The sequence below is a fragment of the Lethenteron reissneri genome, chromosome 38 (genome assembly GCF_015708825.2).
Source record: "Lethenteron reissneri isolate LAM-NWPU_2019-01 chromosome 38, ASM1570882v1, whole genome shotgun sequence".
NCBI lineage: Eukaryota > Metazoa > Chordata > Hyperoartia > Petromyzontiformes > Petromyzontidae > Lethenteron > Lethenteron reissneri.
Window position 1 is genome coordinate 12,780,464 of NC_083816.1, and position 12,098 is coordinate 12,792,561.

The 12,098-nt window shown below is 46.7% G+C and overlaps 1 protein-coding gene across 1 annotated transcript in view; it reads left to right on the plus strand.

The window, feature by feature from the left end:
• The window catches only part of LOC133351718 (hyaluronidase-2-like), a 41,751-nt gene extending 32,981 nt beyond the window's left edge, over positions 1–8,770 (plus strand). The window contains exons 4-5 of the mRNA XM_061567140.1: positions 6,345–6,434; positions 8,190–8,770. Coding sequence (XP_061423124.1) covers positions 6,345–6,434; positions 8,190–8,663 — 564 coding nt within the window. The 3' untranslated portion in view covers positions 8,664–8,770. The remainder of the gene's footprint in view (positions 1–6,344; positions 6,435–8,189) is intronic.
• Positions 8,771–12,098: the final 3,328 nt, after the last annotated feature.

Consider the following 12,098-nt stretch of genomic DNA (forward strand, 5'->3'; position numbering starts at 1 on the left):
TCAATGTTCGGTACTACTACATTGTCTTGGTTTGAAGCTTTCGTGACTGCAGGGATCCATACTCTGTGGCTCTTTCGTTAAAGTCACGTAGGTAGAAAAATAATAGATCACTATCTGCTTAGCTTCTGATATCCAATGAGATCGAGCGCATTCCTTGTGATTTGGTCCATGGAACATCACTTCCAACAATCACAGGGGATTCATATATATAATAATAATAAAAATGTAGCTAATGTTACATAGCTTAAACACATTTTATAGCTTAAAATATATATAGCTAAAAAGAACAATTCATGTACTGGTACTGTATTGGCCAAACATCCCAATGGTGAAAAATCACCAGCAGATTACTCAACTTAGATTACACAGCAGCAGCAAGCTTGCCTGCAACTGAGACAACTTGGCAGGGCCCTCCAAAAAGGTCACTTGCAGGGAAAACAGTTGTTTAGTGGCAATCAAGTAGAGTTTGCTGTGAACCCGCCTGATTTGAAGACGGGGCAAGACAGAGCAATCTGCCAGACAGGGATTAAAATCTCAGAACATCGATTAACCAATTACATTGTACTTCTAGAGGAGCCAGGAACAAAATAACTCCTAAAACACATTCAAATCAAGATTGGTAATTACTATTTATGTCAGACCATGTACTCTTCAATCATTCCTCACATGTGGAATCTGCTGTAGGAAGATAAGAGCTGTGTGTGCTTTAGTCAATGTCAAGAGGCCACACTCCAAAAAAGTATAGCCATCTCTTCTTTGGGTCTTTCGGTAAAGTCACATAGATAGAACAAAAAAAAATGAAAATAAAGTTAATACAAAAATAATAAAAATATCACGACGTTTGTCATCAGGAGAAAAAAGTAACCCGTAAAAACAAAGTTTTTCACTATAAATCCTTTATATGCGTGGCATCGGTTTTATTTTATTATTCATTTCTGTTTTTCTTGAGTAAGAGTTTCATTTTTATCACATTGGTATTTTAAATAAAATATGAAAAAAAAATTCCTAAAAAGTGGAAAATTTTGGAAAAAATTTTTCACAAAAATAAATTGTCACGCACAACGAGTCTGTGTGCAAAATGTCAGCTCGATTGGATCACGGGAAGTGGGTTAAAAAACGACCGAAAGATTTGCACGGTCGTAAGCGCGCAAGCAAGCAAGTGAACTTAATATAAAGGATTAAAAAAATTAACCCGTAAAAACAAAGTTTTTCACTATAAATCCTTTATATGCGTGGCATCGGTTTTATTTTATTATTCATTTCTGTTTTTCTTGAGTAAGAGTTTCATTTTGATCACATTGGTATTTTAAATAAAATATGAAAAAAAAAATTCCTAAAAAGTGGAAAATTTTGGAAAAAAATTTTCACAAAAATAAATTGTCACGCACAACGAGTCTGTGTGCAAAATGTCAGCTCGGTTGGATCACGGGAAGTGGGTTAAAAAACGACCGAAAGATTTGCACGGTCGTAAGCGCGCAAGCAAGCAAGCAAGTGAACTTAATATAAAGGATTTAAAAAGAGGGGGAAAGCTGCTGAGGCAGGCTGTTTTAAAGGTTTGAAATGGGTGTAGCCCAAGGGTCATAAATGAAGTAGGCGGGGCTTGTGATGTTAAAGTGAGAGAGATTAGTATGTCAATGTAAGAGATTAACATGTCAATGTAAACGGCGGCTATGTTAGTGTGAACCTGTTAATGTAAAATCAGAGAGTCGAAAATAACTGCTAACATCGGAAGGTAGGATGGAAACATCACAGCCAATTATGATGTAAACTGGTTAATAACGTCCTTCCAATGATTGTTCAGTTTGTACCCATCTTCTCGGTTGAAAGTGTGTCTGTGTCTATATATATGGATGGCTTCATGAACGAATCTTTGTTGATAGCCAGTGGGTTTGCAGAGTACATTCGTCTTGGAGAAATGTATTTCGTGTGAGCCCACCACATTAAAACAATGATCAGTCCTGACTGACGTATTGGTCCTACCGTGTTTCAGATCTGCCTTATGTTCACGAACATGGTCTGAGACATGTCGCTTAGTTTCCCCAATGTAACTACTGCCGCAGGCACATCTTAGTTTGTAGACACCGGGGTATTGCATGTCAAGGATCACATCCTTCACAGATGGGATCAGATCACGAATTTTATGTATGGTGTTAAATCGAACCTGGATCTTGTGTTTGCTCATGATTTAGAAAATCTTTTTGGTGACCCCTGCTATATACAGTGAGGGAAAAAAGTATTTGATCCCCTGCTGATTTTGTACGTTTGCCCACTGACAAAGAAATGAGCAGTCTATAATTTTAATGGTAGGTTTATTTGAACAGTGAGAGACAGAATAACAACAAAAAATCCAGAAAAACGCATGTCAAAAATGTTATAGATTGATTTGTATTTTAATGAGGGAAATAAGTATTTGACCCCTCTGCAAAACATGACTTAGTACTTGGTGGCAAAACCCTTGTTGGCAATCACAGAGGTCAGACATTTCTTGTAGTTGGCCACCAGGTTTGCACACATCTCAGGAGGGATTTTGTCCCACTCCTCTTTGCAGATCTTCTCCAAGTTATTAAGGTTTCGAGGCTGACGTTTGGCAACTCGAACCTTCAGCTTCCTCCACAGATTTTTTTATGGGATTAAGGTCTGGAGACTGACTAGGCCACTCCAGGACCTTAATGTGCTTCTTCTTGAGCCACTCCTTTGTTGCCTTGGCCGTGTGTTTTGGGTCATTGTCATGCTGGAATACCCATCCACGACCCATTTTCAATGCCCTGGCTGAGGGAAGGAGGTTCTCACCCAAGATTTGACGGTACATGGCCCCGTCCATTGTCCCTTTGATGCGGTGAAGTTGTCCTGTCCCCTTAGCAGAAAAACACCCCCAAAGCATAATGTTTCCACCTCCATGTTTGACGGTGGGGATGGTGTTCTTGGGGTCATAGGCAGCATTCCTCCTCCTCCAAACACGGCGAGTTGAGTTGATGCCAAAGAGCTCAATTTTGGTCTCATCTGACCACAACACTTTCACCCAGTTGTCCTCTGAATCATTCAGATGTTCATTGGCAAACTTCAGACGGGCATGTATATGTGCTTGCGGTCGTTGCATACGGCAGTCGCGTGTTGTTCCCCGCTGAGCAGCGGTATTGTGTGACCCGGAGAGAGCTGCTGGCCATTGTGGTTTTTGTGCAGCTGTATAGGCCCTACATGTATGGCAAGCGGTTTACCGTTCGAACTGACCATGTGGCCCTGAAATATTCCCTGCGGATAGATCAGCCCTTAGGTCAGCTGTCCCGCTGGCTTGAGGTGCTGCAGGAATATTCCTTCAATGTCATCCACAGGAAGGGGACACAGCATGGAAACGCAGATGGCTCGTCCAGATTGCCTACGGAGGGCGGGTGCGCGTGTACCCTGGGTTCCAGTCGCTGTAGGACCCCGGTTGACACCGCGGCCTAGTTGGTTGCAACGGCCGAAGCAGCCCCCCCTCCGGACATTGGCCTGGGTCTCTCCCAAGAGGTGTGGTCCAACTTGCAGATAGATGACTCCTCTTTGTTGGAGTTATGACGCTGTGTTGGGATAAACGCCCGGGGCTCAGCTTCGTCGGCGGGTCCGGTTGTGCATGACGGCCTCCTCATGTGTTGAGATACTGAATTGGAGCGCTATTGTGTGGTGGTACCCACTGGCTTGTGAGGAAAATTGACTCCTGACATTCACGAGAAACTTATGCACCTGGGTTATCATAAGATCTTGTTGACCCTTAAACGGGACTACTACTGGCCAGGTGTGGAGAGTGATGTGGCACTGTTTTTGAAAGGTTGCCATGATTGTGCACGGTGGAAGGCCCCGGTTGGCCATGATCGGGCCCCGCTGCAGTCCATCCGGGTTGCTCGTGTAAATGAACTCGTGGCAATTGACATTTTGGGCCCCTTTCCGATGTCCCAATGGGGACACAAATATCTTTTAGTTGGGGTCGAATACCTCACGCGCTGGCCTATGGCGTGGCTTTGCCAGACCAGTCGGCCTCGTCCATCACCGAGGCCTTTGTGCAGGGTTATGTGTTGGACAAGGGTGCGCCAGAACAACTATTAATGGACCAGGGCCGACATTTTTCTTCAATACTGCTTGAGGAGGTCTGTGACCTTTTTGGCACCAAGAAAATTCGTACATCGCCCTATCACCCTCAGTCCAATGGCATGGTTGAACAGTTAAACCGCACCCTCACGTCTATGCTTTGCCATCAGGTGAGCACGTCCCAGTTGGACTGGGACCTGTTCGTCCCGGGGGCCCTGGCCACGTACAGGATGGCCCCTCATGCCTCAATGGGGTTCTCGCCCTTCTATCTAATGTATGGCCGAGATACGGAACCCCCGATTCAGGTACAGATGGACCTGGGATCCTCGAGGAAGGGGTCTGCAGTGGCCGCTCGAATGAAGGCCACGCTCAACCGGCTGCGCGAGGCACAGCAGGCAGCTGTGTATAATTCGGCCAGCCGGCAGGCGGCTAACAAGCACCTGCCGAAACATCAGGCCTCCGGCCTTCCATGGGAAAAGGGGCAGAGACGTGGCTCCCCTGCCCCCAAGTACCTGTTGGCACATCCCCTAAATTGCACCGCCCTTGGCAAGGCCCTGTTGAGGTCGTGGAGGTCCGACACCCACAATGTATTCGCATTCGTTTCTGTCACCGGCACTGAATCGTACACCCGTCGTGGCTGAAAAGACATGTACCACCTAGCCTCCTTGATTCATCCCCACTTCCTGAGCGGCCGGTGATTGATTCGTCCGACACATCGGGCCGCACGGGTCTTGATGTTGAGCACAATATCTGCCCTGTGTGTGCGCCGACAGAGCCCCCACCAGTAGTTCCTGAGGCGACGCCTCTTCCTGTGGAGGCCCCGACATCGAGCCAGTCGCCAACTGGCGCGTTGTTTCTCCCTATGACCGACACCGCACATGGGAGCGGACCTGCAGTTCACACGCGGTCAAGGAGCGTTCGGTTCCGATGATGGCCATTGGGACCCTTGTCATCGGCCTCCAGCCATCGCCGTGATGATGGCCTTCCTTATTGTCGTGCTGCCCTAATGTTCTTGTTCGGTTTCCCCGCAGACGACTTCACCTTCGCATGCGCTTCACATGTTTGTTATCATTGTTATCCGTTGTTGTCTCCTCTTCAGGTTAACGGGGCTCTGCTTCCATATCATTCACAGCCGGGTCGGTTGATTTTTTTCACGGGGGGGTAATGTAGAGGAGTAATATGGGGACGTGACGTCATTCGTGCTGTGAGGTGCGATGACGTCATGTAACCTAGGGGTACTTAAGGGGGGCCCCGTGACAAAAGCGGGGTCGTTGGGGGAGTCCTGCATTGAGAGGGATTGAAGGGAGCTGGAGAGACAGCTAGGGGTAGAGCTGAAGAAGTGGCTGTAGTTACGGAAGGTGCTGCTCTCCTCGGTCGGTAGGTAGGTGTTGGCTCGAGAGAGCCCGAAGAGACGGCCAGCCGACTAGCAGTAGAGAGAGATAAGGGTCCAAGAGAAGGACCCAGTGTAGGACACCGACCCCTGGTGGTTACTCACTCCCTTTGTTAATAAACCGGCGCAAGACCTTACCTGAAGACCTGCCTCAGCGTCGTCTTTTACCACACAACACTAAGACAGACGCTTTATGGGAATGGGAAATCTTCACCACTTATCTCAGAGCCGACTACGCTCGTGTGAGTGACTGGACCGCACCAATAACGACTCGATACTACGTTGGTAGTGGTGCACTGGCACAAATTGCAAAACAACTCAACACATTCGCCAAGGACAGTGTCTGAAACGAAAACATATATATAATCGTGATTGCGCGAAATTTCGCCTACTATAGATATATCCTAAGGCTGTGTGTTGGCCGTTTCCTTCATAGCAGAGATCACACACTAATTTAATAAAATAAATATTTTATAAGTATTAATTTTTTCTTTTGAGTGAATTCGCGAGTCACCCCAGCAGCAGCGGCACGGGGCCAGCAGGCGAGAGATCTGCCTCTCCCGTGGCTCCGCTCGCACGCTGCGCAGCCCTCTGTGCCTTGCAACTCTGCGGCGTGATCTTGTCTAAAGGGGGCACGTAGAAACACTAGGTGGGGGTGGGGGGCTTGACAGTCAACACCAAACAAAGTTTAAACTAATGTCAAACACTAAACAGAATAAAGGGGCACTGAGCCTGCAGCAGGGGGACTCTACGGGGCTGTTCTGGTTGATCCTTCGTCTCGGACGAACTTTTGTGGGGTGGGGGACTGTCATCGAGTCAAGAGAGCTGTTGCAATGCATAGAATCCGTTTCACTGGAGCCTCTTGTGAACGGCCGATCTCTCTCTGTGTTTACAGGTCGACTTGCAGCACAGCATCGGGGAGAGCGCAGCACTGGGGGCAGCTGGAGTCATCCTGTGGGGAGACATCAAGTACGCTCGCTCCAGGGTGCGTCCACAAACAAATTCCCAACTCGAACCGTTACAGCGATAGATGAGTGGGCGGCAGGGTGGCGTAGTTGTAACGATCCTGGTGCCTCTCAGCAATAAGGACCTGGATTCAATTCCCAACCCGGGAACTTTTCCGTGTGGGGTTTGTATGTTCTCCCAGTGTTCTGCATGGGTTTCCTCCAGGTTCTCTCGGTTTCCTCCTATAGCTAAAAAAACAAATTGACATGTATCGGCCAAAACATCCTAACACAAAAATTACCCGCAAATGAATAAATTGGTAAACACACGTAGCAACAGCAACATCTAGGCAATTATAAAACTTCATTGTATTACTCGTGAAAAAAAGTTGCACACGGCTTTTTTACTTAAGTAAAAAATCATTGGCGATGTGTAACTAATTATTAATGGGTTCCTCCTGGTCAGAAGGAACCTGAACTCAACTCTGTACGACGCGAATCACGCCAGCGTTGCGACCGACCGACTCAAACAGACAAATTAAGTTTCTCATGAAGTAGACGCCATTTGTTTTCGTCTTTTAATGTCAACTTTGCACACGCTGCGGCTTGTTCAAAATCCAGCTGTTCCAATATTTTTCAGAGTAATAAAGCATGGCACACCACTTACTCAGGAATAGTGATGACTCCCTGTGAGAGCACGCATCAATTTGACGATCTTGATGCCTAAGGTTTAAGGAAACCCATGGCCTTCCACCTGCAAATATCATTCAACGTATTACACTGCACAACCCATCAAGGCTGATACGGTCAGACTTTTATCGCCTGACATTTCCACCAAACCACTTGGCTGGTACAGGTGAATCTTTGTCAAATGTGCTCCCAAAATACTCCTATGGTGATGCAAAGCTGTCGAATTGTAAGTCTCATTTCGAAACCTGGCTGTTGTTGTGAAGAATGTTCATTGTGCACAGTGTATGTGTGGTGAGTTGTTTAATGCAGTCATAATGAGCAGATAAGAAACTTGTGCAAAATGTGCATCAACGTAAGGTGCCTTGGGGTGAGTTTTCACTGAAAGACGCGGAATAAAAGTGTTGGAATCATTTTGGAATGTGGTATGGCAGTGGCGGATGCAATCCGGTCATTTGTAGGCAAGTATTGGTTGATCACGTAGGTTTGTGCAACTCCCCAACCTGCTAGGGTTGAGGTGGCCAGGAGATGGCAGTACTGCAGGTGTGGTGGTGAACCCATCTGAGTGGGCAGCACAGCAAGTGGGATGTTCTCTGGGCATTGGGAGAACATCCCAATTGAGGACCATCCTGAAAAGGAGGCTTTGATACCCAGTTAGGCTTTCCAAATAAATGGCATCATTATAATTACAGTTCAAGGAAACTGCACAGCCCTGCAATTAATTGTTTACGCCACTGCTGACACAAGGGCCCCCACTAGAGGGGGCTCTAGAGAGCCGCTCTGGAAGGTATTTATGGCCAACTTTTATACGCTGGCTGGACATCTTGAACGGATTGGGAAAACCCAAACTCTACTCCTTCACTCGTGATCTGCTGATAAACTAGCTGTGGTGAACCCATTTATACTGCTGGGTGGACAGAGGTGGGGGGGGGTGGCGGTTTAAGAAAGTGGCCCAATTGTTTTAATTTAATCGGATCAGCGACCTCTAGATCGCAAGTCCAGTGTGCTGACCATTACATCACGGGCAGCAGCGAGCGCATCCTTTACCACTCCTTTCTCACGCCTAATGATCCTGGCGATGCCCCGTCTGCCGGTGTGCCCCCTCGCAGGCAAACTGCGAGAAACTACGGAGCTACATTGCAGAGCGGCTGGGCCCATACGTGGTGAATGTGACATCCGCGGCGCGACTCTGTGGCCAGACGCTGTGCCGCAGGAACGGACGCTGCGCTCGCAAAGACCCGGACAGTGGCGCCCTTCTGCATCTGAGCGACGACGCTTTTGAGGTTCAGCGGCCGTGGACATGGGAGGATGGAGGTGGTGATGCCGGCGACGTCCCACGAGCCAGGGGTGGCTTCGTGGTGAGTGGGAGACTCCCGGCTCGTGACGTCGCGCGCTGGAGGATGAACTTCGAGTGCCGCTGCTTCAGCGGCTGGGTGGGCACGCGTTGCAGCGTGGACGAGCGGAGCCAGACCCACGTGGGCTCCGGCTCGCCTGCTTTCCGCCGCGTCATCCCCGTCATCTGGCTCATGCTGCTAGTTTTGTCCGAGCTGTTGGCTGGGAGCGGAGACCTGAGCGGACCATGAATTCGGATGGACGTTGGACGAATGCAGTGGCGGCCGGTTGGCCGGCCTAGAAACCCACGATGGTTGGGAAAGGAGAGGGGGGGATGGGGAAAGGGCTGTGTGGAAAGCAGTGTGTAATATTTTGAATGGGCAGGTCAGGTTTGTCAAGTTTTTTTTCTCTTCCCCTTTTGCGATTGCACGAGTGGTGCCGAGCCCCATGGGACCCCAGTGGTAAGCTGCCATTTGACATTTCCTGTGTGTGTGGTCCACCTAATTTCCTGTGTGTGGTCCACCTAATTCAGCCGTTCACTCTCGATGCTCGTGAATGGCTCTTTTTTCCTGTAACACCGGGCACACGTTTATATCTACTCTACTGTCTCCTGCATCTGTGCATCATCTCCTTAATTTTAAAGGCCCAAGACCTCTCTCCGCTTGAGTAGCCATGTACGCATTTCCAAATTTATTTTGTATTTGTATCATTAGTATATTCTTTGGGTCTTTCAGTAAAGTCACGTAGATAGGTTCACTTTACCGAAAGACCCAAATAATATGAATTCCTGCAGTGACGAAAGCTTTAAATTATCATTAGTATATCCAGGTAAATAGTATATACAGGCATACCTCTTACAGCGCTCAGGATGCATTCTTGATAAATGGAGCGCTACACGAAACAGCACTATAGGAAGTCACTATAACATGGTTCCAAAGGAGATGCGTTACGACAGTGCTATTTTTTTAACTATGAGCGATATATGAGAGCTTCATTGGTGTATCGGTAACAGCCTTAATGATACGGTATACATGATAAATGTATTAAAGCATATTATGAATGAAAATTTGAACTTTTAATGATGGCATAAAAATAAAAGTAAGTTACGTCCTGTAGTTGCCTTGGTGGATGATCGCCTTCAGGGTGTCGGGCTATTCACGCGCGGCCTGATCACCAGTTCCATGTGTGCGCTTATCAGCACTATAAGAGGCAGCGCTCTAAGAGGTATGCCTGTAATCATAAATACATTTACTTTTCCCGTACATTACTGTATATAATAGTCACTAATAATGTACAGCTCATTGTCAGTCATGGAGCTTGTTTGGTCAATACGGGTTGGAGACGGACAACTCATTAACAAACAAATTATACTAAGAACAGGAAACGATTAAAGCATCTGTGCAAAGGCGGGTCTAGAAATTTCCCAGGGGGCTTTCCTGAACTTTCAAGATTTTTTTTTTATCCAAACTTTAAAAGTATCGATAAAATGTCTCTTTTTTTAGTTTTGGGGGTGGGGGGAGATCTCTCCCCATTGCTTCACCACAGAGGAACCGCCACTGCGTCTGTGTCGTGCAAGGGGTTATGGGTAGGCGAGCTGCTCTGCCAATAGGGTGCTACGTAACTGGAGGTGCTTTGTTTGTAAATCTAATGACTGCTGATTCCTATGCTCGGGAAGCATTTTGTCCATTTTCTGCCCGTCTATCAGTCCAGTATCCCAGGACACTTTATATGTTTTCTCGTGGTAGAACGTTTTTATTGTTAAATCTTTGGACCAGATTGACAATTACTGAAAGGGGATTTGTTGTTTTGGCACCAAAGTTGTGAAGCAGCTCACCCACAAACAGTAATTATTCTCAGATAATAATTCAAATGAAGTGGAAAAAATAGAGACGACTCAAGCACATTTTAGAATAAAAATGTTGTCCTCTCGTTTATCACGTGTATTGTCTATATAAAAAAAAATTTGAACGTTGTATTTGGTCGGCAATCGCTTCCCCACTGAGTAAGGATCTCCAAATTTCTCAGCCGCCACGAGACGCATTGCATGGTAGGTGGGGTACTAACTATTACACGATCAAGGCGATGGTGATTTCACGAAAGCAACAAAACCGATAAACCAATTGCCATGAAACATATCAAACAACGTACCAATACGAAGGTCCGTATATTTACCATTTTTGGCAAATAGTGGCATTAAAATACATTCAGGTGTATTTTGCTTAACAGGCGTTCTTTCTACGAGAATTCCCCATAATGAGCAATTTAAATTTAGACCAATTTGTTCGCAAAACGAGCAAAATTTTCGCTTTGCGAGAGGAGACCGATCAATTAAATGCGTCCCGTGGTGGCAGGGGGCGGCACGGCTGCCCGCAGCTGTTTGTTTACCAGCTCTCCTGTGCTGTGCTCCCGCATGATTCGTCGTATGGGGAGGGGGTCTAGTGGTGGTACTGTAATGGGTGTGGGGTGGCGGCGGCGCTAATTGCAGACGCTGAGGACAGGCACCTGCAAGCACTGCGGTTCTTCACGTGTGGTAAGTGTTACATTTGATGTGTTATTACTTTATTTGAAAATTACAATTGGTATTTCTCACGTTGTTCAAGGGTGGAACATTTTGAGGATGTTACACATGGGATTCAATGAGAACACGGTGATCGTTAAAAATCTTCGCGGAACGTATTTTGCTCATTAAACGAGACATCTGTATTGCTGCATACCTGTGCAATTAATGGGTATGTTCTTGTTCGGAAGCACGTTTGCGTACTTACGAATTTACATTTGTACGGTCAAATCACCAAACAAATGAAGGCTCTCTTAACAGACTTGTTTTATAGCTTATATTTCGTTATAAAAAGAACATCCTGTCCACGAGTGCGCCAGTTAAAACTCCCCTGTTGTGTCAATGGGAAATTGCCGATTTACTCCAGAAACCAAGCCTAATCACTGCGCAGCTGGGACAAAGCCATTTCTGCGTTGGAATTCCGTGGTGGCATCGACATCCAGTGGCTAAACAACTGGCGAGTCACAAATAACCCGAAGCGCAGCGCTCCCACGCTGCATCACCACGCAGACGAATTGCACTGCTGCAGTGACGTGATGAGAGCATGCTATGGCAGCAGTAACGTGGCCACCTCTGAGATGCAGAAGACTGGGATGTGTCAGGGTAAGAGTAAGCGTATCGCACAAGACGGGAAGTAAAATCATTGTTTTGAGTGGTGTCTCATTTCACAACTGGGAAGACCGGGACTTATAATGTTCTGGGAATACTGACAGTTTTCCAGGACAGTAGCTGCCTCAAAAGAAGACGATCTTCGGAAAAGTCGGACAGGTGGCAACCCTATATAGTAGCGCTCCAGAGGATGACCTAATATATATGTTTCTCTTACAAATCTCAAAAACTGCACCGGGATACGTAGACTCGGGCTATCGCTCCCATCTTTAATGACTGCTAGTTTTTGTCAGAATTGTCGTAAATACGTGTCGGCAGTTCCACTGGTGTTGAGAGGAGTGGGATTTTTTGTTTACTTTATTTTACGAAAAATCTGACGAGTGATCATCAAGATAAATTATTCCAGAGGTACGCATCTCCAATAGCTGTTTTTTTCTGTACTAATTGCAGTGGGATGTTAATGGAACACACACTGCTGATGTGCCTCGGCAGAGCGTGTCCCAACAAAATCAGGCAAACC